This window comes from Aythya marila (assembly GCF_965140915.1).
Source record: "Aythya marila genome assembly, chromosome: 1".
NCBI lineage: Eukaryota > Metazoa > Chordata > Aves > Anseriformes > Anatidae > Aythya > Aythya marila.
Genome location: NC_139042.1, coordinates 186,036,573 through 186,062,986, shown reverse-complemented (window position 1 = coordinate 186,062,986; position 26,414 = coordinate 186,036,573). Strand labels below are relative to the sequence as shown.

The following is a 26,414-nucleotide window of genomic DNA, read 5'->3' as shown; positions in this document are numbered from 1 at the left end:
AGCTCACATGTGCTGTACTCCTTTTTTTGATTCAGCATCTGTTCTTACTTGCTTTGATTTAATTCTGAGAGTTTTCTGGAGGCATTCATTTCCATGGAAACCTTTGAATAAAAGTTTCCTTCTCTCTTTTTGTTTTCAGATTAAGATCGGAGAGCCACAGCCACAGCCCAGCAACACTGGGATATTCTTTGTCCCCCTTTCCACAGGGCCTGTAGAATCCAAGAAACACTTTGGGCTGAATCTGTAAGCTTCCTTTTGAATCTGACTATACTCAGCAGTTGCTCTGCTTGGGTTTACCTTGGGCAGGCACTTCATTTGGCACAGCAAAATGGGGACGGCAGCATGCATGGAAGTTTTAAGTGCATCTTAACTAATAAAAAAAGGCAATGCCCCATTCCTACAAGCAAAACAAGTTTAATGGATTGTTCCTAAAAATCCCCACCAAACTACTGGCTTGAAACCTTATATAGCTCTGGCAATTGCTCGGTGACGTTCTAATGTCCTAATTCTTAGGCATTAGGATAGCAGAACTGAAGAGAAAGGATTTTTAAATCTATTTCTTTTTCAGATCTCATTAAGCGATCACTACCAAAATGAAATAACCCATAGTGAAGCTGTTCATTTCTAAGAATATACCCTTAGGCAGTGTAATTGCCAAGGAAGGCGTGTAACTGCGAAGTTAGAGCTTTCTGTTCAGCACTGCCTTTACCTGATTATCCAGGGAAAGTTAGATTTTAAACTTTTTACTATAATTATATTAAAAAAAAGAAAAGAAACCCCACAACTTACCTCATCGTAGTATTTGTTAGTGTACTGGTAGAGTTGGTGTAGAGCCACAAGTGTGTTTAAGGAATCGGTATGTGCCTGTTAAACAACACATGTAAGCAGCAAACATCAAAATTTCATCACAATTGAAAGTTACACACATGCATGACTGCAGGATACAGCACACAGTCCCATTGTCAAATTCAAGCTCTGCATCCTGTAACTCTTGCTAAGTGATGCTGAGGCAGAAAAAGGGGTGAGAAAACTTTTGTTTGGTGATTTTTAGATCAAGCTTTTCCCACTGGTGTTTTTCTGGCCTGTCTGCAGCTCTAGCACAGGAGGTGGAAAGTATTTTGAACTTTGAATGTCAGACCACAGATTACAGCTGTAACATCTGTTAACAACATGGGTACGTATAACTAAAGCATTCAGTCAGTACAATCTACATATTGCTGAGATACTAAACATTGGTTCTGTCACTGCCATGTCTGTTTGAAATCATTTCTTCAGCTCTGTAACTTCTTGAAATTATTCACACCTCACTATAGGGAAGGTGTAACTCATCGAGATAGTAAGCACATGTACATTTGGAAAAAGCCATTTGAATCATGAAGATGGAAAGGGGGGCGGGGGGAAAGAAAGGGAGAAAGAGAGGAGAGGGACTTTCAATGATGCAAGAAATAACCCTTCCATTACCTCTCCTTTCATTCTCCCCATGACATTTAACTTGTGTAGCAAATGTGCTCTGACTGTCTAAACAGATGTTTCTCATTCAAACGTATAGGATTCAACTCTCTAGCTATGCCTTTAGTTTTTTAAATTAGTTAAGAAAATGAAGAATTGCAAAATACTGCTACTGGCACAAATGATTATCCAAGTTGTAAACAAGCAGAGAAACATCCATCTTTCTTCTTCCTACAATAGTCACTTCCAGAGCAGGTCAAAATTTGCAATGTTCCATCAGTCCTTTCCTACTTACTTCTATCATAATTTGCAATGTAAATAGAAAGGATCAACATATTCTGCTGATTTTAAAACATTCCTTTGATTTTACTTTTAATGACCAAACATTTTAATTTTACATACATCTCAAATTTTATAATAAATAAAATGAACTGGAAAATGAAATGTCACTGCAGATGAGTTTCATAGTGACTGAATGAAAATAGAAACATCCTCACGAGGACGTTAATCTGCAAAATGTTAGGTCCTAAGGGCACTGAAATAAACAAACCACAAGAATTCCCCAAACATCCTTGTACCACTAGGACTCTTAAAATAAATTAGGCAAATGAGCAAACCAGCCAGTACATACAGTATCTCTTTGCTCAGGCTAAACACTTTCCTTTCAGATTGGCGAGAGCTTCTGCAGGTTCTCTGGGTTAAATCGAGTGCTTTGAAGGCACAAGCCTGTTCTAGCTAAGCTAAGCAGCACAGCAGACAGGCTTTTTCAAGAATGAAGCAGGTTTTGTAGTGTCTTTTCTCCCCAGGTCTGAAACCAGAGCCCCCAGCTACCAATCAACCCCCTCTGCTCTCCTCCATCACAGGTAACCCCCAGTAACCTATACTGTGAAAAGAAGCAGTGCCTATCGAGCAGGCATATGATGGGCTTCTTGTGTGCAGTGTAAAGCAGAAGTATTGTCCTCACAGAGACAGCTCTAAAATGCACTATATGTAACGTGTGTGACTTCCCTTTCATTTCTGGAGTCAAATTGTTGCTGCGATAGCAGTCTGAATTCAGCCACCACTTGTTATCAGCATGATCAATGCTAAAAACCCTCTCTGTGCTGTGGAGAGAAAACACCTTTCAGCAGTGTTGTAATTTTTCCACAATGGATGTGAAAAAATTCAAACACTTTGCTCTGGCACCTACATCACTCAGAGAGATTTGTGACGATAGCCATTCTTGGTTCCATTCAATAATCAACACTTCAAAAGGCTAAAAAGCACTACACTAAGCAGGAGTCTTTCAGAGATGTATTAAATAACTCATTTGATGCTTCAACATAGAATAAACCCACTTGTCGCGTTAGAATGAGAAGACAAACAGTGCTATACTTGGCTTCCATTTCAGGACAAGGAAACTTAATTTATTCTTACCCTAGAAATCTCTGCTAAATGGGTATTCATATCTTGGTCACTAACTGGCACCATCTGACGAATGCCTTTGTAGTAACTGCAACAAATTAAAACAAACTGTCAGTTGGTGAAATACACAAAATTTTCATTTTGCATTTATTTTAAACATGCTTCCTAATTGCGCAGGAGATGTTCCACCACAACAGACCAATGCTTCATTTAGTCATGCTGTCTCCGAGCAGTCATTAGTACTTGATACCCTTGCAAGAAAGGCAAATCACACCTGATTACACAGGACCACAACACAGGAAAGAAATCTATTTATAATCCAGCTGATGATTGTTTCATGTCTTCAAACTTTTGAAGTCATCAGCTGGGAAGAGTTGAGTCCTTTAGCGGACCTTCAGTGGTACTGACAGAATTCCCAAATCGGTAAATGTTGAAGTCAGAGCCTGAATAGAAAAAATGTCTCTGTGAAAATGTTTTCAGGATTTGATCCCTATTCAGTTATGGAAGTGCAGTGCTGGATAGACAGATCATGGGTAAGAACAGCTGTCATGCAGAACAGCATTGTGTTCTTTCCCAGATAACTCTGGCCATCTGCTGGCACAGACATGGACACGCATTGGGTCACAATGCCACTCCATGTCAACACTGTGAACACCACTGACAAGGGAATGTTTTAATGTTCAGGTGTAAAATTTTTAACATTTGGCAGTTGACTTCAACTGTGTCAGCATTCACTTTTCCTGTTACTAAGTACATTTACAAAGGCTTAAAACCCTAACAGCTCTCAATCAGCATGAAAAAAGTCTCTTTATACTTACTCTTCCACCATTTTCTTATAGTTAGAGATTTCTTTCGCGTAAAGTAATTTATTACTTGGAGAATCCTGAAAAAAATATAATATAGAGAAATTTGGTTGATTTATGAATGTCTCTAAGAAAAAAGCATGAAGTCAAGAACTCAAGATCAAGCCTTCCTAATCACATGCACTTGAGCTTTGTGGATATTAACATTCTGATGCTTACTATTATTATTATTAAAATTTACTTCGGTAAATGGGTGGGATTATTTGTCCTAAAAAGATGAAGTTTACATACGGCACTATTTGTCAAGTTTGACAAATATATCAATGGAGGATAATTCTAAATTACAGTGGACGTGAAATAACTATTTCTTAAACTTGTTTTTTATAAAAGCAGTTGATATTTTCTGCTTTTTAGGAACTCAGTTGGCAGACTACACAGTAACAATGACATGCTCACCAACCTGCTAAGTGGTGAAATGCTAACTTCATTATAAAACCAAAAGGAAACTATCAATGCTGTATCTTCTTAGAGAATGGGTATTGTTTTAGGACAATGCCCCGTGTCTTGTCAGGCATGAAAATAGTCAGGATGTAGAATGCAAATCACTTACTCTGCTTAATTTGTGCTCTGTTCTCGTGCAAGCATCCATGAAAGTCTGTGCAATGACTGACAAGGAAGCATCCACTACTTCGTGAACATGAACATCAAAGATGAAATGGGGATTTTTCAGTATGTTTACCCAGAATCTAAGAGGCAAGCTGCAAAGCAAGGAAAAAGGTAAGAAAAAAACACCTTTTACACAATAAATGTTATACAACAAGCAAAGCACATGAAATTAAATATGGGTTTTGCGTTTTGATCTTCTCACTACAGTGAAACTTAATTTTATATTTCAACAATTACCCAAGCTATCTTTTGTCTGGTTTTCATGTCTGGAAATGAAGCCTTTGTATCTCACACAGAGAAATGAGAAAAGCTTATTTGAGAAGAATCCTAAGTGTCCCCAAACAGCAAGAGAAGATGTCTGAGTGGTTAGAAAAACTACCTGAGTAACATTTTATTAGATTTTGTGCTTTGACAGGTAAATCTAGTCTCTTTTGCTTCTTGCTTTCCTATTCTCTGAGGAAAGATGAAAAGCAAAGAGGTAAATCTGCCAACGGTTATCCCATAAGTAGGTATAATTTTTTGCAACTTCCAGACTTACAGGGAATCCTTTTGATCATATGAACATATTATCTCAATTAAAATGATTCTGAGAATTACAAATGAAATTTACTTTGATTAGTGGTAAGAGTGACAGCACATACCTGGGAACTACAGTCTCATTTCCCTGCAATGTAATTATTACTCTGTTCATACCTGTTTGTTTTCCAGATGTGAATGGTATCTTCATCCTTGATGTCATGTTTTTCTGCTTGTTCATCAAGAAAATCAAAGAAGTATTTCACAGCTGGTGGCACCACATGGTTTGAGTTGAGCACACTATGAAAGAAGTTATCTACAAACTGCTGAAGTGTTCCCTAAAAGTGAATTTAAAAGAAATTTGCATTACAAGCTGAACTGAGTGCTATCCTAGACCCTTTTTTCCTTCAGTCCAGTTGCAGTTACTGAAGGTCATCAACGCTGAGTGCCAGGTGATGCAGGGTGCCAAGTGACAAAACAAACAAACATACAAACAACTTCTTAATGAATTGACTTTGCAAACAGCCCAAACAATAAAAAACTTCTAGAGAACAACTTTATGTTCTAGTCTGAAAGGCTCCGACTTCATCCATTATCATCATGCAGTTAACATGGAAAGCTGTGCTTTCTGCCTGTCTAAAGCAGCAGAATCTGGTTTCTACAATAGATTTACAATTCAAGTTCATTGTACACATAAATAATTGCTAAAAAATTTGTAATTGTTTTGCAGCTTCCCAGCTCTAGAGCATCATGTACCACTACAACAGAGACTGAGAGGAAGAAGCACCAGTGACCATTTGACCTGTTGCGCAGGGGAAAGCACTTGGGTCTCATTAGATGCCCATCCTGGTCCAGCTCCATGAGCTCCACCAAATGTGAAGGATGAAGCATCCCTGGGAGGACTGCATTTTTGTCAGGATCCCTGAACCTGCCAGGACCTTAAAGACCATGACCTCTGAGACTGTCCCTTTGTGAAGGGTGCAGTCTTCTCTTTCTCTTCTTCTCTTTCCCAGTGAGAAGATGACCTTGTTGAGGCCACATGCAGTCCATCCCCACTCAGCTGGTTGGCCCTATGGACATGTTTGAAGGGCTGCATCTTCTCTTTCTCCATCACTCCAGCTGCCAGCCCCAAAACTGGGCAGGGACTGAGCCCTAAACCCCTGTGCTGGCAGTGCAGTCAGGGAGGACACTTCACCGGTCCTGGGCTGTATGGGCAGCTGTGGTCCCAGTCATTGCACCTCACCGGCTCTGTACAAGTTAGTAAAGCTCCAGATTGGCAATGATCTGCCAACTGGCTATTGGGAATAGAAAAGGGATTTGTTAACAGAGAGATATTTGTTAACAGAGAGATAAGAGGGATACATGCATCTTGCTGGCTGCAAGTCTGTGCCATCCATACACAGACTTTCTTTCAGGTCCACTTTCACATTTGGTCAAATGGCCTTAGCTGGAGTCAGGTCACTCCCATTTTCATGAAGAACTTGGTCTTGGTCATTAAACACATTATCCTAAGCTCCTTCTGCAAGGAGGAATCCTTAGCATAATTATTTTGGTTGTGATCCATTCTACAGTATAAACACTAAAAATACTCTCAAAGGACTATTACCATTTGAAAACATTTTTACTATTTTTCTAGATAATACTGCAGCACTGGAAACAAAGAATGGGGAAACAAAAGGCTCTGTAGCAGTATGTAAAGCATTTGGTTTAAAATAAAAACCTACAGAATATTATTTAAACAGGTGGCACAGAAGAGAATATCCATCTTTGTCTTGCAAGAAAAATCCTCATTTAGCTAACTCAGAATTATGGTTCTCGGCTTTCATCTGGAGTTAAAATTTATCTCTTTCCCAGCAATGTTCTTGAGGGCATATTAATCACTTGAAGCTCTGAACACAAGCTTGCATGTACATGACAGAGAAAAATTTCAGCCAAAAGCATGACTAATATTTGCATCATTTTCTTTGGTAACAAGTCAAAATCTATAGAGGCACAGTGTAACTGTGACATCTGACCCTTACCTTCACAGACAGAAGTCTTGTCAGGTAGATTTCTGTAATAGCTTTGGTTCTCTCTTTTTCTTTCACACTGCCTCGCTTTGATTTGCCTTCATCAATTTCATCTACTGGCCGAACTAGATGCCAGACCTTATTTTCATCTTCCAGAAGTGCATGCCCTAGAAACAGTAATTGCAATAATTACAAAAAACTCTCCCCTGAAAATAATTATGAAATAATCATGCACATCAGTACCTGTAAGACCCTTGCACTCTATCCTTAACTTACCTTTCTTTTTGCCAAGAGGACCTAGATTACTTGGTTCCCCTCTAACAACCCAAGAACTAAATTTTCATTAATACACAAGTATTGCTTTATGTTACAAGAGGAGCACTGAAGTAGGGTTGTGGCTTGCTTTTGTTAAGAACAAAAAGGAGAGGAAGTAAGTATACAATAAGGAAACTCCTCTTCTGTCATGCGAGCACAGTATGCACATTTTTTGGAGATCTACACAGTGAAATACTCTACCCCTTGGTGAACAAGATCAAGCTACAGAAACTGAGCTAGGTCTGACCCAACAGCCCCCATAGAAAGGACAATCTTAGCCTGCTCTGGGTACAACACATGGTATTGTAGAAGCTCTGATGAATTTGGCAGTGGCAAATTCACTTGTTCTTCCTTTAAATCCTGAAGTATGTGTTAATATATCTGCTTGGCATAATCCCAAAAAGTCAACAGTGCTTTTCCAGTCGAGGTTACTGCATCAGTGCATTTAAAAGCATTGATGTTTTAAAAACATGAAAGTTATTTTTCCCATAAAAATCGTGATTCAGCCCTCTTACACAAATTATTTTGCAATACAGCTCAGTTTTATGCATTAATATAAGTATATGTGTATAATGTAACTGAATTACAGTTACTGTGGAGAAATATCAGTTTCTAATTGCACAAATTTTGTCCTTTCAAACTTTTGGCCACAGTACTTTATTAACTAAGTTCCTCAACATCTACATTAAATTAACCAGATGTGTGTTAAATATTTGATATCATAGAAGAAAATAACATTAATATGTAATCTGGCCAAGGCAACACTTCCACATGAATCTGTTTCATATATTCTCATGGAAAGCATAAGCTATGCAGGCTTCTGGTGCCTTTACTTCCTTTTGACCAGGTAGATCTTTTAGCCAAGGAAAAATGAGATATTTAATGCTGTTGTCCTTTGGAAATCCTTAATTTGACTTGGAAGTTCATGTGCATGAAGTAAGAAAGAAATAAAAGCTATTGTTTTATTTTGAAGCAGCTGTGATTTCACAATTGATGCCATTCATAACAACCGTTTGCCAGTGCAGTAAGAACTGCTGATGGGCCTGAAGTTTGAAGTCTCTTTTGCAATGCCTGTTATTTACTCTTGTGAATAAGTGGATGAAATCACACAGTAAGAGAAGAAACTAAACCATGTCAGTTGTTTGGTACACTTCTACTTCCTCCTGTGATTCAAAGGAATTCATCCTCTCTTTGCCCTGCTGATGGTGCGTGGCCTGATTTAACTTTGCAGTAAAGAGAAGAAACCAAGGGGGATTCCACTAAGGTTACTTGCCCTTACATATGGCTTAATTTGGCGTGCTTGTTCAGCAACAGCAGAATTGGCTCCTAGTGAAACGATAGCTATTTGATAGGAAAGTAGGGTGTAAAGGGAATGCAGCTCAACCGGATGAACTTTTTGCAAAACAAAGATCCCAGTTCATTGCTAAAAATAGCAGCAAGAAAGAGGAAGAGAAATGCAGAAGAGGGGGCAACGAGACGTATTAGCAGCACATTGCTAGGAGGAGACCAGACTTCCGGGAGATAACATCTTCCCAGTGGAAACCTAGGGGGCAAAGGAAGTAAAATATAGGGGAGAACATTATCTTTTGTGGTTGTAGTAGCCACAAGATGCATCAAGCTGTAAGTGGAGAGAGGACTGTACCCACTGGGTCAAATGCTTCCCCCTGAATGCCTCCTCCTGCCCCTCGTGCATTCTTTGGCTGATACAAGATGGCACGAACCAGGTGGGGACATGGCGGAGGCCAGTTGGCTGGTGGCGACCAGCATGGCCCCCTCCTGCTGCATGACCTGCAGCAAGCTCGCTCCATCCTCCCCTGAGAACATGCTGCTGCTCCGGGTGGGTGGAGGAAGGGCTGTCCTACACACATCTGCTAATCAGTATTTCTGATCTGCAGCCCTCTGGCTATTCCACAGCAGAATAACTGAAAAAAAGAAAGAAATAAAACCCACGACACCAACCCCTTCACAAAAAAACAAAACAGAAAGAAATACCCAGAATAAGTTTTCAACAAAACACGCTGCATTGGCTTATAGTTCAGTACAGAAATCCTAGCATAAAATCATTGAAACCATTCTCCATCTTGTTACAAATTAGTAATTGCATTTATTATCTCCAGAAGCAAAGGATTCTGCATTTAATTTGTCACAACTGCCAGCTTCCAGTGTCTTCCTGTTAGAAGCTGTGAATCAAAAGCAGCATGGAAGCAATGCCAGGTTTTAGAGCAACATCTCTGAACATGGTTTTACATTTTCGTTCTGTGCAAAGCCTAGTGCTTTGGCAGACAGTCAATGGCTTCAGCTGACATTTCTCAATGCAAAAGGTGCAAGTTAATGAGAGACTGGATAAAAGGAAAACCACTCCGTCACAAGCCTTATTCATAGAGCAGAGATAGGATTTCTATTTATTCCAGCCCTGTAAATCCCTGTGTCATATAAATGCGTATGTGTGGGAGGGAAAGCCTCTGATCCTCTCCTCTACCTTTTATACACATAGCATCTCACAAATCACTGTCGCTGTGGGCTCTTGCTTTGCACTAGCTCTGTAACATTTTATAGCTTTCTGAAAGAACAAGTTGGCACCAACTAGCTCTGAAGACCCTTAGGCGTTAAAGAAAATGGGCTAGCCTGGCACGAAATGTCGTCTTCCCAAATCACCACTGCACAAGACAGGGTGTGGAGAAGAAACAAGGTGGAAGCTGTCTTCACTCCATGCTTTGGGATCTGAGCTGTCTTTACAGATATTTTTCTTTCATGAATGAGAACCCTCATGTGATAGCACTGTCCCCAGAAGACTGCTTCTCCTTTACAATGTCATATGCCACACATATAGCTAAGGAGTCTGTCCATCTTGGAGTACAGATCACATGTGTTCAAAGAGCGTCTCTATACTGAATAGCTAAAGATGCATTTGTAGAGAAGAAAAAAAAAAAAGGAAAAAAAAACCACAAACAAATAAAAACACTTAATCTGGTCCTCTGCTCTCTCACACAAAGGTGTGGGGAGGATGGAAGACTGGGAACCCACATCTGGAGACTGATCACCTCTTGGTGTTAAGAAGGGAAAGCAAGCTGAGGACACCATCAGGCTCCATCCACTGATCTACTTCTTCAGAGTGGAGGTGAATACCACCTGCAGTTATCTCAGCAATCAATGCAACTGAACTGAAGATGGACTAGGAATGGACTCCTCACCTTGCTGCACTTCATTGCCCCCTGTATTAAGCTGAATGTTTTATAAAGTGAAAAATCCGGGTTGGCACCTGCTGTGATAGAGGAATAGCCACCACTTTTCCAATTAAAGCAAACACCTGCAGCAACGTGGTGAGAGGATAGCAGCAGAAGCATAGCCATAATCGTTGGGAGAGAACATTAAAGGATGCTGGTAGAAGTTTTGACAGGAAGCATCCAGGAGGAAAGACTAAAAAATAAATGGCAAGCAATTCAGCCTGTCCTGATTTCCTGGCCAACACTCAGCACTAATGAAATGGAAATCTGCACACTTGTTAAATACAAATAATACACGTCAGAGCTATCAGCTGAGAGCCATCTCCTTGAAAAAATGTACATTTCTGGTATATTATTTCCAGTCTGACTGCTGAGTATTTGGAACCCATTCAATCTAAGATCGCTAAATCTGTTTAAAGGAATGAAACTATTAGGTGAACCAATGGCTTTTGCAATCAATGCTAGACAGAGAAGTATATCAAATGGGTTCATGAAACGAAGAATGATCTCAACAATTATCATTCCATAAATCTAATTTCCAACTCATGTAAAATAACTGAATGTAAGGATAAAAATAAGAGAAATCGAACATCTAAAATGTAAAGGAAATCATGTGACAAAGAACACGAATTTACAAGTAAATATTTCCATTAAAATCTGAGCACATTTTAGGCTGGAATGGATATTGTGTTTCATGAGATTGTGAGATAAAGGAAATTGGTCTAGACAGAGTACCGACACAGGGAACTAAAAGCTTTGAAAGACAGGTTCTAAGCTGACACGCTGTCTCCAGCATTGAGAAGTCCAGCTTATTGTAGCAAGCAGCAGTATTAGGATTAAGTAACGGCTGTATTAGTGACATGAAAGAGAGGAAGCATTATAAGGTAGTTCCTGATACTAGCTTACAGTGGATTGAAAACCTTGAAACAAAGAAATCAGGGAAAACATTGAATCTAAAGAGGTAACATATGGAATGAACACAACTAGACAACACAGCCCAGAAAAAAACAAAACAAAACAAACGAGCAAACAGAGCTGATGAAATAGTGCCTGCCATGGGAGAGAGACACAAAATATGCATGTGCAGAGATGAGTCTGCAAAGCAATATAGTTGTAAAAAGCGCAATACAGAAATTACATCAGATCCATTATGTCACAGAGCAGGGGAACAGGTCTGTCCTGTGGTTCTGAATGATGCGTTCAGTTCTCAATCTAGTAAATGGAAGAAATTCGGAAAGGAAAGTAATAAAGGGAAGAAGGAAGGAGAAAAAGAGGTAAAGCTTTGGAAAGATGAAACATATATTATGGCTACAGATGTAATGGGATTAAAAACCAAAATATCCAGGATATGTTTTCTAAGAGCACTTTCTATTAAGCTGGGTTATGGACTCATCAAACGAGTTATGGTTAAAGCCTCATTATTTCAGGCTTTTATAACTAGGACATCGAAAACCACTGCAAGCATATAGAGGACAACACAAAACAAATACGCCTTATATAGTTTGGTGGGAAATATCTACTTCCATGGATTTGCTCAGTGAACAGTATCAAGACAACAGTGTCATTGCCTTTCTGTTGGTGGAATTCTAGTCATTTTGGGAGGTAGGGCAGCCCCAAGATACTTACTTTCCCCTGGGACATCTTGCTGATTATCCTCTGGCTGCTGGGAAATTCCCATTTTTGATAAGATGAGTGTGGCACCGTCTCGGACCTTTGAAAATACAAGCACAGGGACGTTATTCAAAAGAAGTAAGCATGGCTGGACCTCTTAACAGCTAAACTGTTGTTTCTGTAATCTTTTGCAGGATATCTGGACCTATGATAAATGTTGCCCTTCAAATGCCTATTAGGCAACTGGGTCTGCAATTCAGAGCAGACTGCCACCCATCTCCTTTCATAAGAGATCATATCAATACCTCCTCTGAGATTACTCAAAATGCTAGAAGCACTTCCAAGACATCAACAAGACATCCGTGGTTCATCAATCCAGTGTGAGGGCCCTTTGTACAAACATGGATTTTATCATGAAGAATCAGAGCTGTCTGTTTCTGAGAGAAAACTAACTTCTACCTTTCCTAACCAGGATATCTGTTTTCAGAAAGGGATGAGTAGAATACAAAGGCAAGATAAGTGGACTGCATGTGTTTGGTAGTACGCACAATATGAAACTTTAAACAGACGGTACAGAGACATCAACATCTGCTCTCCTGACTGCGTTGCTGAGCAAACCAGACCAACCCAAAATCTATTTAGCAGCAGAGCAAGGACAAAGATAATTCTCAGGGGTAGGAAGTGGCAGAGGAAAGAAAAGAAGAGATGAATATGAGACCCAGCAAAGGCACAGGGAGCTTTTGAATGTTGAAAGGAGAATTTGGATTTGGACACTGCAACAATGATGAAAGCAAAGTGCCTGCATTTAGGTAATATGTTTTTGGTAAGATGTTTATGCAATATGTCCAGACCTAGCCTTTCATGCTCCCCAAGTTGTTACTGCCTAGACCCAGAGCTAGTTTTTCATTTGATTCCTTATGTACCACAGAAGTTTCTCTACAAACAAATAGAGATTTTATTTGTTACTAAAGAACAGTTAACAGATGTGAACAACTGCTCTGAAACACCTCCTTACATTATAATGCATCAGTGTGTTGATACGTTTCCATCTGCCATCTTTTTGGGATGTTAAATCCAAGTCTGAGAGGATCTGTGCAGTCGAACCTGGACGCCACTCTAAGGAGCAATTAAAATGAGAAAAAAAAACACAGTTTTAACCATGTGCAAAAATAACTACTCCAAGAATGTTTCAATTTAGAGAACTACTGACGCATTGTGGAACATTAAAAGTAATTTGGCACATGTCACAATGTGTGTTATTTATTGCTTTGGCCTTCATTACAGAAGCTTGCACAAACTATTCCCAGCCACGTACATGACTTCAGATCATTTTCCATGGAAAGTTAAATTCCTTTGCATAGAATACTACAAGTACATACAATAAGAACATGCTACCAGACCAAAATATAGGAGTAGGATTTTCTGTGGATTGGAAAAGGCATAAAGGCATTCTTAAGTAATTTACTAAGATTTTCTGAAGAGCAAAAATTGCATTATCTACTTTCAGGTTAAGGCAGTAATGAGGATATTGCAAAACTACTTAAACAGAGCTTCTATTATGAGATTATTAGGCCTTTTAAGTTACATCACTTTTTTTTTTTTTTCCTTTTTTTTTTTTTCCAGAAGAGAAAAGCAATTCTAAAAGCCTTCAAGGAGGATGAGTTTCAGAGGCTGGGTGGCTCATCATCTCCTAAAAGTGCAACTCCTCTAACTTATAATTTTTTTGAACAATCATTAGAAAGGCAAGTCAAAATCAGTACCGGTTTCTGAAATTGCATCATTACTTCTCCATCAGTTAATTGTCCATGCTGTCATTATCACATTAATTAGTACCTGAAATACTGATTCTGTCAGACATGAATACATTTGTGCTAACAGTCATTAACAGGCTCTTTGCACACTAATGACAGTAGACCAAAACTTTAAGAATTGGGAAAAAGAACTCTATAGGGAAGCATTAATTTTTAATGCATATTAAGACTGTGGAAAAATGCTCTGTATTTGCATCCAGCTAAATGTGAGTTCAGCTCCCCTCCCTCCTTTTTTTTTTTTTTTCCTCCAATGTTGCTTCTGTAGAAATTTTTGGCAATGGGAAAAGTCAAAATTACAAAACACATTTCACCTATTCAATATAGGATCACTAGCTACCTACCAAGAGCTACACTTTCAGCTTTTGGCCACTGAGAACATGGCAGATTTCGATAGACTTGGTCTATTATCTTTTCCTTCACTTGTGTTATGGTATCACAGTTAAGCACTTTCACAGGTGTGGAATCAGTTCCTCCATCTTGTACATACACATTTACTGTCTGTAAAAGAAAGAATATATATGGTTAATAAGACAAACCAGTGCTTGAATTACCTCTAAATCTAGTTTTCTGGATAATTTAAATGCAAACCATATTTAAAATTCATTGTGCAATGATTATTGCACAGCAGCACGTATTTGCAATGCGACTGTGGATTCCTTGAGAGATCCTTCACTGTTATGCAGCCAACCAGCTCTTTTAATTCCAGTTAATTCTTCCCATTATTACTAAATAGAAAAGCTGTAGAATAGATTTGCTTATGTCTAATATGATACTATTACTGAGTCTTGGTAATTTATTAAAATTTAAAACAAAGGGGAGGCAAAAGTACAAAACAGCAGGACCATTTCTCTTGAAATGCAGCCTGATAACTTGGGACACAGCGAAGCACAAGTCATGCAGTGCCTAAATTTAATGAGTTACCAATAATCACTTGAGCTGCACTTTTCTGAGCTCCTAGAATACTGTAGCTGAACAATTTTGTCTTCCTTTATGCTATCTTTGTAGTTCTGGTTTTACTTCTCGTTGAGCAGACTGACTGTACATATGGTGATTTAACATGGCTCAACTGATGAGTAGTGACTTGCCCATGTCCTGTAACTTTATCTCCAGGGACCAGCTGTTCATTAAGCATGTATTAGTATACCTAAGTAGTTTATGTTAGTTCTAAAATACTACTGATTTTTTTTTTTTTTTTGATGTTAATAAACCCCCAAAACCCTGCAGTTTGCTAAATCTAGGGGGATTTTTTTAGAAGTAGCTTCATTAGATAGGTCAATTTCAACACAGACAAAAGCAAATGAGGAAATGATGGGCAGTCATTCATGGGAGGAAAGAGCACCCGTAACAAACAGATACTGTAAAAAGCCTCTTTCTTTCACTAGCTGAATAAGCACAACACCATGCCTTTGTGGATCTTTTGCTAGTCGGATGGCTTTGGAGGCCAGGCATGTCACAAGATCAGCCAGTGATCCTAAGCATCTGAGCTCTCTGATATGGTCCTGCCAAGCATGATACCTAAATTCATCATGTCAAACCTCAGAAATGAACTTGCATGGTTGGTATTTTTAAACAGTGAAGAAAAACTATGCCATACGGCAGTGAAATTAAACATGATTGCACTGTCCCTTGACAGAACTCTCAAACTAATCATGAGATTTCACCTTCCTTTTCCTATTAGCTTTATGGTAATTAGACATGATTTTGCTGCTGGTTCAGTATGCAGCATGTCAGTGTAACCAGTGATGCAAAACAGACTCAGCTTTTAAATAAGAACAATTAGAGCGCAGACAACTGCTCTGTATCGTACTCTCCCACCACGTCTCACTTTCCTGCAGAAGTGAACTAATTAACTCATGCTTTAACCAACCTTGGTGCACGAGTGCTCCCTAACTGCTCACGGTTACCACAACATCATCAAAGATCCCAATAACTTAAAGCAATATTATCCCACTTCATCATTTTTTGTAATACATTTATCTGTATATGTCTCATCATCTTACATGCATGCACACAGACAATTGTTTCATGTGGTATTCGTGAATCTGGACCAAATACTGCTACTGTATGTTATAATGTCTAATATCTAAGCAGCATGCTTGTTCTGCCCACATCTGACAACATGCAAAAATTTTCTACTTTTGTACTGCATTCAATTAGCTTAATTTTAGACATCTTTTTTTTTTTTTTTTAATTAAAAGAAACAGACTGAAGAGAGAATTATCGCCATGAAGCCTTACATGATGCACAGTGCAAATACACTTTTTTTTTCACCATGCACAAGAGAAAATGCACACAGCATTTACCAGTCAGTGTGGCTCTATGGGTGGTACTTTCAGCTCAGATGATAACTCAGCTAATTCCCGAAATATCAACTGAATTTAAAATATTTATTCTTGGTCAGTACATACTTTTCCTGCAGGCAGTCTAGGCAATAGTTGAGCGATTCAATGAGTGAAAGTCCTACAGCAACCTCCTCACAACAGCCCTCCCATCAGCATCCCTTCTGAATACACAAAATACTGTTTTTTTTTTACCAGGACTTAAGAAAACTTTTTATTAAATATCACTTTCAACACTGCAGATATGTCACTGCATTTTTCTCAGCTGGTGACGAACACAAATGACTACTATCATTCCAATAAAAAAGGAATCAGAGAGGAAAAAAAAATCTTGTTATCTCAAGGACAGTCCATGTCTTGGGTAATCATTGTATTTTGGATATTCGCTGTATCCTGAAGAGAATCAGCAAGACTGTCAGGAGGAGCAAAATTAGAATTTACAATACCTAAACTGCTAAAAAGTAGGGTGTTTCAACTTTTTAAAAAGACAATGAATCCCAAGTTCTAGAGTTTGGTTGAAAAAAAAAAAAAAAAAGGTGCAAATCCATGCCAGTGAACAGAATTAAGCCAAAGCAGAATTTGTAACACAGAGAACTGGAGATCAGATTCTGAGGTGGTAAATCTCTGACGGGGAAGAGGCAGGGATGTCCACTTCATCCCACTTGATGTATCTAACATGGGTCTCCAGGACTGCCTTACACAGGCAGCTTCCTTGACTCAGTGGATGGAATTTAAACTTCTAATGGGGATATAAACCTCCTTCAATGCCAGTTTGGTTGCTCACTGTCAGAAGAGTTTGGCTCACCAACAAACAGGTGCAGAAATAGTTTCATAAGGTGTTTTGGATATTGCAGAGCCATGTTACAGATCTGGAAAGGAGCTCATTCTGATATACTAATAAAATGAACTCTGAAATGACATTGGAAATACTGACAATTAGAAATATCAAGGGAGAGACAGCCTGAAGTCCAAGCACAATGTTAGTGAAATAATTTTACAAAAATCAATTAATTAATTTAGATGGGAAAAGGGAAAAAGGCAAACACCCCAAATGCTCTTTGGGTAAACCTTGAAAATTATGGAAGGGATTTACTGGATTGGATTCTATGGTGGTAGGACTGGGATTTAATGCTTAAAAGATAATTTACAGCTTTATTTTTGTTCTTGGAGACTTGCTTTGGTCAGACTGTCTACAGTATTGCCCATGATAAGAACTTCTATGCAGATCATAGTAGTCCAGAAAGTACATACAGACTTAACACTACAGGTCTTAATTTAAATAGAAAAATCATTTTATAACATAATTATCATGCACTGCTTACCAACTGTGTATACTCTACATCATCTCCCAGTAAGCCTGTGTCATTCAGTGTATACTTGGCTTTCTTTAGTACAGCATCCACTGGACCTTTTTCTACCTGGTGTTTGATGGCCTTGAACAATTTATAAAGAGGCTCCCCAGCATTGTCCTGTTAAAAGGAAATAAAATAAAATAAAATAAAATAAATCAAAAACAAAAGATACACTCAATTCAGAATGTTTAGGTATTATTGATAAAAAAAACCCACAGGCAACAGACTTCAACTCTTACCTTGAGGTACTGATATAAACAAATAGACATCCAGTTAGACAACATTCTCTCAACAACTGTTTCAGATCTAAAAAAAAAAAGCAACAATGCCAAGTATGTTAAGGGTACTTAATGACAAAGTTTTAAAGAAAAACATTGCTTGAAATATAATATTTTTACATGCTTAACTGCATGCACTTTCCTAATGCAATGATTTCCCTGTAGAGTCTTGAGAGCATGTACTTGCTTTATGATAAGTGCTTTGTATTGCTCATCATTCCTGGGTACCTTCAGCTCATTACTGAAAAGCACACAGCCTTTATGCAAAATCTTAAATCGTGTCTATGCTGTAAGAACAAGAGCTAAAAAATTAACCCAATTGTGCACATACTGGGAAAATAACCCTACAGATTACAAAGCTACAACATATGCAGAGCAAGGCCTTTTGTAATGTATTTGAGATAACAAGAGGGTTAAAAACATTAGAGCAAGCCTTCATTGAATACAAAATGAAAGCTGATTATGTGTGCTCATTACAGAGATGATGTGTGGTATAAATGCTAGATAATTTGGAATAAAATTAGATTAAAAAGTAAATGAAATGTTCGTTATTGTATTTTGAGGTAAGGTAGATGCTTCAGTAATCTACGCTACAGTAATTTGAATAAGGAAATCTGTTACCAACAGTCCTGCTTCTGCCTTCTACAGCTGTTTATGGTAGACTTGTTTTCCAAATATCCTTGGGTCAGGGTATTTTTGACTTCCACAGATAGTTGGTGTTTTAATATAGTCATGTTGCAAAAGAAATACATTTGCAGAAAAACAGAGAACTACAGAAAAACATAACAATCATTCAAACCTTCTTAGCATCAACTTTGGGTTTTTGGCCACCACATACTGCTCCATCAGTTCTAAGAACAGAGTCCTCATGATGTCAGTGTAGTATTCTAGTTTTCCATGTAAAGCAACTGTCAGTAAAGATGCAAAATATACTTTAGCTCGAGCGGAGAACTCCCTTTGGTTTTCCAGCGTGTGAATAAACTGAAACAGAAATCAAATACAAAATCAAGTCAGATAGAATGTTTCTGGAGATCCTCAATGCTTGTCTGCATTAAGGAGATGAGGGATATTATTTTAACATTAATCTCCTAAGCACAGCATGGAAAAGTTTTCAGAAGTTTGAAAAAACTACTTGTAAGAAAACATTACCTATAATTTGGTTTTAGATACACACACTGTCTACCGGACTAACCCAAGGAATGCTAATATATTTTAACCAAATCCTTAAAAGCTATGCTTTAATTAAAAAAATAAATAAATAAATAAAAAGATGAAAGGTGTATTCTATGACAATTTTTTTAAAAAGGAAAATCAACTTTCCTCTCCCCCAAATTCCCAGTCCTTTCACATCATATTACAAAGACACTAATCTAAGTAAGTACACCTGGGAACGCACTCTCTTCTGCCAGAAACTGTAATACTACCATTAACTAGCTCAGCACTGGAGCCTCATTTAAAAAGAAGTTAGAAGCCTAAATCTATATTTAGGTGTCTGACAATCAGCTCATTTTCCGACAGTGAGCAATTAGGTGTCTTTTCGGAGGAGCTGAGCACTCATCAATCATCTTCATGAATAGACCTTTTTTTTTTTTCTGGTCGGAGGAGCGTATGTCTTGTACTCTCTGGGCTAGAAATCCAGCTGACAGCTTGTGGCAGGTAACTGGTGACCACAGCACCCAGCTGAACCAGGAGGGAATCATCATTCCCCATGCTGTATTTCTTAAAAGGCTAAAACAGACTACTCCATAACAGCAGTTTTTATGACAGATCAGATAATATCTGTTTTCCTACAGCTGCTGTCATGCTGACCGGGTCTGTGTGATATGACTTGGCTGGCTCTACAGAAATCTTATCTTCCCTGTAACTCCAGGGAGCTCTGGCTGTGATGCAACAGATTTTCCATCAGCTACTTTGGAACCAGAAATTTATGAAAATTGCTTATTTTTGCTAACTTTGGTTCACTTGTGCTTGCAAACCTACTGTGTTGCTCATAAAGGTACGCCCAGCTAAAAGACAAGGATAATCTGCTTCAATACTCACATTAATGAGAAATGATTTGCTATTGAGGAGATTGGAGAACTGGTTCAAAGCCTGCTCCACAGTCTGCCGCCGAGCCTCTGGAATATCCAGATTCCCTGTAATCATCACATCTTTCTCTCCGTCTTTGGAGGGCAAGAAGAAGACTCTGTCTGTGTATGTTTTGTAGTCTAGTACTGGGATTCCAGCTTCATTTACATCACTTGTATGGTCTTCCATCTCTATCATTAGATCTAGAATACAGTTTAAGAGTTGATTGAAAAAAAAGCAGCTCTTTTTTTTTTTTTTTTTTTTTTTTTTTTTCCAGGTAGCATGATCCCTTTGGGTATCTTGTGATATAGAAAAAGTAACTCAATGCTAAAAACTCTATTTCATCTCACATTTTCTCTTGCTATTTTTTCCAATTATCCTGTTAACTATGACCACAGCTAATCCTCTGGTGACATGCTCATAACTGTCTTTAGCACAGATGGTTTCCTTGTTTATGTCTATCGAAGGAAAGCCTTAATGGATGTCTGAGTTCATACATACGAATGCAGAATTGTAGCAAAGAGCAAAAAAATAGACACAGCAATACTGTTTTTTTTTTTTTTTTCAATATACATTCTATTCTCTCTGAGTCCATGTAAAAATAAAAGTTCTTTTTAAAAACATGTAGCAATCCAGTAAAATAAAGTTTAAAGTGTAAAGCCCGCTAATTTAATTAGAAGGAAGGGGGTGGCAGGAAGGAAGAAGGTTAAATGGCTTGTTGAAATTGATGGAAATATTTCTGTGGGACTCAAAAGCTTTGAATTTCTTAAAAGGGACAACAATTAGGGAATCATCTTTCGGAGCAGCTATTTCAGCTGAAGGCTTTCCAATTACCCAGTATTACTGATTGACTAGAATACCACATTAATTAGTATAGTGACCCAGTGTCTCTGAAAGTTTATTGCTCATATGCATTCATTTACCCCTTTACTTCGTAACAGCAAGCAAAGCTAAGAGACTAAGTGTCTTGTGGTTTCCAGCTTTGTGGTATTTGTACTTCCTCCTGATGGCCCTTTCCATAGCTATTATTGGTCCTATGTATTTCAGACTGCACTTTGTGCTGTTGTCATTACAGTTTTACAGCATGGATCCAGAATGTGTTTTGACTTCAGTGTTTCATTTAACTGTCAGCCAAGACAGATGCAGTTTGGGAACTGGATTACTCCTTGGATGTGCCTTCTGCTTCCCCAGCCTTTGTGCTTGGTGGAGCAGAAAGGAAACCTTCAATCCAGCAAACATCAGGAGTCCATAGCATCCCCAAGGAGTGTCAGCAAGAGAAAGGCACCTTCTTTCAGAAATGGTTATGAAGTTGCACACAGGAGGTGATGGAGGGAGGGCTGTTAACCTTGCTTGACCCTCTCACATTTCAAAATGCAGTTTGAAATGAAACGTCTCTAGGAACAGTTTTTGATTCAAAGATTTGTTACTGGGTTGTGTCCAGAACCTGGAAGGAGTTGGCCTTCCACAGAAAGAAATCTGACACAAGGAAAGAACATTCTGTCCCAGAAGTTCCCAGAAATCAAGACTTGGAGAGGTTTCCAGCATGACAGAAGTCTTTGAGATACCCTGAGCTCCTAAAATTAATTTCAAACTCTAACCTCAAATTGGTGTTTAATTCAATCCTGCTATTTAGCCATTGCCATCATGAAATAATCTTTCTCTCTTTAGAACTAAAACTTGCATTTTTTTTTTGTTTTTTTTTAGTTGGGATAATTTCAACATGAACCAACAGCAAGCATAATTCAGATAATGAGATGACATTTCATGGTAATCATTTAAGCCAATATTTGCAATGTTTGCATTCAGATGGTTAATTGAAGTATTGCAATGAGTGGTTCAACATGTAGAAATGCTGAGCCTTCACACCTCCTGCTGCCTTCCCTGGGATGCTGCTACTACATTTACATGGAACAATTAGCTAGCTCCTCAAGTCAAGCTTAAGGTATTTCCGTGATGAACTGTGCAACATCCTAGTTCTTTTGTGCATGCTTGCCAAATTATCCCTTTGTAGGCTGATTGCTGCAAATACATTTTGCAGCTCTGAAAATCATTTTTAATGTACATACTTGGCATATATAGCCATTGTGTTAAATACTAAGTGCACGATAAGTCATTACAAACCTTTCTTTCCTCCATGTCAATGGCCACTATAAATAACCCCAATCTCAACTAATTTACATTTCCCAGTTGCCAACTCTGTGCTCCCTTTAGACTGAAACTGTCCATTTCCTTTAACAAACTCAACTCCCTATTTTACTTTATGACTTTCATATATAAGAGCAAACTATGTGCTGTACGGCAATGCGTGTAATCAAGACTACCAAGATCGACTTCTATGTATTTGTTCTCAGGAGCCAGTTTTAGCAAGATAGCACCGTTGCTTTTCTGATTGCTCAAGAAGACTCACAGCAGTAAAATATATGTCATACCTGTGAATTCCTTCTTGCACCGGTCTCTGACACTCTCTTCCAGGCCTTCAAGTTGTGCTTTAATTTTTTCATACTCTCGTTCTGCTTGTTGGCTCTTGCGTCTTTATGGATTAGAAATAAGATTTTAAAGTTACAAACTATAAAAGCAAATCATTTATCATTTGCAGCACCTTTTAATGGGAAGCCAAGAGGATGATTGGAGGACTATTTCTGTTTGGATTTCCTTTTGAACACTAGTGGCAGAGAGAGAATGGAGGAGAAAAGCAACAGCAGCCCAAATCTTCATTTAGTTCCAAACAACCTGGTACCACCATGGGCCTGCTACTTTAAAACACAATAGGGCAGAGATTTAACATCAAATAAGCGGTAGTTACAAATGCTTGTGGTCGCATATTGACTACAGAAACTTAATTTATGTGTACTGAACAGGGACTGCTTGCAGCATGTTCTGCAGTAGCTAGAGATCATCATAGTGCATCAAGGAGGCTGCAGGACATCCGTGAGAATGTCAGTGCTGGTTAGCACTTCAGCAGTGCTTTGGTTGCATTGATACACACCACCAGAGTGAAATCCACCCCCTCCTAAGGTCTGTGTATGAGGCCCATTTATTACTAACCTCGAAATTGGGCTAAGTGGGTCTTAAGAGAAGTACTGACATTGTTCTGGCCCTTTGTGAAGTGTGAATTTCATCATTAATCATGAAATTTGTTGTGTGGGTAACACTTATCTCAGCTGGAAAGACCCAAATGACCACTTAGCCAAATCCATCCAGCTCTGATCTATAGTACTGACTGAGGCAGCATAAACGCTGAAAGATATGTATGCAGAACAAGTTATCTCCTTCGTGAGAGGCACTTTAGTTGCCATTTCAGGAATGCTATCTGTGCAACTCAGTCTGCAATTGTGCACTAGGCAAGCCTGGGACCAACTGTTGTGCTGTTGTATAAAGGACAGACTGGGCTGACTGACACCAAGGAATTTGGTGTGTGTGAGAGGAATAAATTGGTGCTCATACATATCACCAGCTGTAGCTGCTTTTCTTAACCCTACAGCTCTTAAAAAAATTATAAAAATAATTTTTTGTAGGCTGAGCTCAGAACAATCAGGTATTACCTTCAAAGCCATAGGACAGCAAAAAGACCCAATTAAAGGAACTTCTTACCTGTAACAGATGATAGAAATGACGATGATTGCTATCATAGGAATAAGTACTAGTGGCAAAATAAGATTCAATGGGATGTCGCTCACACGTGTATCATATTCCACCCTTCCAAGGATCCATTCTCGGAGTCCAAATTTCACCTAATTAGATAAACACACATTTGCCTCAGAAACTGCAAATGGACAATGGTTCACTTCTCAATTGTGCTCTAAATTCTTTGTAATTCTTACTAGGTGAATTTCTATCTCAATCTGCCAAACAAAGGAAACATTTCTGAATATTTTATACTGAATTTAGGTCACTAGCACTTTATTCTATGAAAAAAATGTACTTTGCTTTGCAGAGGAAGACAAATCCCCAGTCTGCCTAGCTACAATTTTACATTCCTATGTAATGAAGGTACAGCTTGGCAGCTTGGGAACACTCTTTATGTGTGATGTCTTCTAGACAGCAGGCAGAAGCTGGAGAAAGAAAGAATTGCAAGGTGTTTTTACGGTACTATAACAACTTTAGAGAAAGAATTATTTTAATTAAGAAGCAATTGTAGCAGTGTTACTTAAACATGATACTATAATATATTGAAAGGGTAACCTACAATGAATTCAGGAAGGTTATTGATCATATCTCTCTTCTGCCTTTTCTTTGGTTGTGGCTGTACTTCAGGTGGCTCACAATACAAGTCCGTTTCAGTCAGCGTTTTTATGTTGCAAGGCTCATCACCTACAAAAGCCTGGGCCTCGTCTATCGTCATGGCTTTGTTCAGGTTACTGCCCTAGACAGAAAATACAAGGATAAGTTATTATGGCAAAGTCTTGGGAAACAAGAAGTTCTGAGTTGCTAATTTCCATTTGGATCATGCTGAGCAGCAGATGTGATTTGAACTGCAGTGTACAAAAGAGTGGAGCAGAGGGGAATTATGCAATTCCTCCTCCTTTCCTTCTTGGTGCAATAAGGAAAGTTCCATCCAATCCTTGGAAGCTCACTGGGAGAGGGCATTTCCAAATGCCAGACTCAGCAGTAGGGGGAGCAGTAGGGGGTATCCTGGGGAAACCTGAAGTACAGCAAAAAAGAGCAAAATTCTCTGAGAAGGGGAAGGAAAGGGGAGCTGACGATATTCATCATCCAGCAGAGGTAAGGGACTCTAGAAAGCATTTTTGATATGCTACCAAGCAGCTGTTCATCATACGTTAGGGTTTGTGAAAGAAAAGAAAAATCCCATACACGCTTCAAGGACAAAATGAGCAACCACCATCTCTTGGTTGATTTACCTTTGCATTTATGAGTTTGTTGACTTGCTTTTTGATGCCATCTGTGAAATTTTCAAAGGTTGGGTCTGCAACGTATGCAAAGGAGTGGCTCTCATTTTTTACAACCAATTGATAATGATCCATTAGAATAATGGTGGTAATGTTGTAGTTTTCTGGATCTTCCAATATTGGTGGGGAAGAAAAAATCACTGTGGTTTCATTAAGTCTTGTAACAGATCTTCCATGAAACTATAAGATATGAGACAAGAAGAACGTGCATGTATTAGAGTTTGGTTCCTGTACCTAACTGTTGATAACTTTACATTGTAGAAATAAAAAGACTGGAGTTGTATCCTCCATACAGCAAAAATGAGGTACAGTATGAGGTACTTGCTGAAAAGAAAAAAAAAATGTTGATGGGAACAATTTATTGGTTAATTATATTCTAGCAGCTGCCCCCTGAAAAAAACTTAGCTCACTTTCCATTGCCTCCAAATTCTGTGACTCTGGACTACATTGGGCTGATATCATTAAATTGCTCTAGGATTAAGAAGTGAATGTGGTAGGCTTAATCAAGACCATCTTCTGTACTATTACATTTCTCACATAGATTCTTCTCTACTGACATTGTAGAATACCTTTCTGAAATTCAAGACAATTATTAAGTGAATTTCTGAAAAAAAGAATTGCCAGTTGTAAATCACCTACACAAGGTAACAACTCTGTTGACCTGTCCGCCACCTCACTCACAATTACACAAATGTTCTTATGCTAGAAACTCCTTCAGCCATTCAGTAAGACCAACCACAGCCAACAACACTAATATGAACCCTTAAAATTTCTATCACCACCTGAGTTTCTCACTTTGAGAAATCAAATGCAATTTGGTAGCTTCCCTACATTTTTGATACTGCTACATAAATGGAAGCAAAACAAAAGATTAGGAAAGAGTTTATAGTCTTAACCAAGAGTATGTACTATATATAATGCAGATTTAGGCTAACATGTTGAATTGATGCTAAGCATACAAGAGGAGAGGCGGTAAGATATGTTGATGAATAATGTCAAGAATGCTAAACAGAGTTTAAGATAGTCCTGGGGTTTAAGGTAAGCAAGATAATTACATCTTGCAGTTTACAGGCTGTGAAATGTAGGCAGTTTTCCTCTTCACATTCTTAAAAGAGAATGTTGTGATGGACCCAAATCCAGCTGGCATATATAAGTTGAATCACGCATATAATACAAAAAATGTACATTAACAACTCTATATGTTAATAATTATTTTTTATATTGACCACACAACAGCCTTAAATTGAAAAGCTAGCTTTAAAAAAAGCCTTAAAACATGTTCTTGCCTTTAAGTTCTCAATCTTTGCATTAAACTGCAATCTTCATTAGAAGAGTGGAAAACTGAGACCAATTGGTAATGTCAGTTCTTATTACATGCAAGAAGTGTGTTTTTCTCTTAATCTTTATTTATTTTGCACATCTTTTTTTTGGGATCATGCTGTAAGTGGAATGTGCTTGAAGCAAGAAAGAAATGTAGAAGACTGTTCATTGAGGTGTGAGAAAATAAAAGACACTGTGCAAAGCCAAGTACTCAATGTTGTCTGGATTTAGGTCCTGTTTCAGACAAATTGCTAAACTTTGCAGGGGAGGAGAAGGAGAAAGACGAAGAAAAATTATACCACTTTCAAATTCTCAAATATATCCAGTTTACCATTTAAAGTTT

General features: G+C 38.4%; 1 protein-coding gene across 8 annotated transcripts in view; it reads right to left on the bottom strand.

Annotated features, from left to right (window-relative positions):
• PLXNB2 (plexin B2) overlaps nt 1–26,414 on the bottom strand; it is a 255,716-nt gene that overhangs the window by 3,046 nt on the left and 226,256 nt on the right. For all 8 annotated transcript variants that reach the window (XM_082769643.1, XM_082769638.1, XM_082769645.1 and 5 more), the window contains 17 exons: nt 24,704–24,931; nt 24,031–24,207; nt 23,436–23,575; nt 22,274–22,374; nt 19,818–20,047; nt 18,577–18,758; nt 17,739–17,805; nt 17,470–17,616; nt 14,150–14,306; nt 13,013–13,113; nt 12,013–12,097; nt 6,860–7,014; nt 5,016–5,176; nt 4,267–4,414; nt 3,672–3,736; nt 2,866–2,941; nt 790–864 (listed from right to left, as the gene is read on the bottom strand). In XM_082769643.1, coding sequence (XP_082625769.1) covers nt 790–864; nt 2,866–2,941; nt 3,672–3,736; nt 4,267–4,414; nt 5,016–5,176; nt 6,860–7,014; nt 12,013–12,097; nt 13,013–13,113; nt 14,150–14,306; nt 17,470–17,616; nt 17,739–17,805; nt 18,577–18,758; nt 19,818–20,047; nt 22,274–22,374; nt 23,436–23,575; nt 24,031–24,207; nt 24,704–24,931 — 2,295 coding nt within the window. The remainder of the gene's footprint in view (nt 1–789; nt 865–2,865; nt 2,942–3,671; nt 3,737–4,266; nt 4,415–5,015; nt 5,177–6,859; nt 7,015–12,012; nt 12,098–13,012; nt 13,114–14,149; nt 14,307–17,469; nt 17,617–17,738; nt 17,806–18,576; nt 18,759–19,817; nt 20,048–22,273; nt 22,375–23,435; nt 23,576–24,030; nt 24,208–24,703; nt 24,932–26,414) is intronic.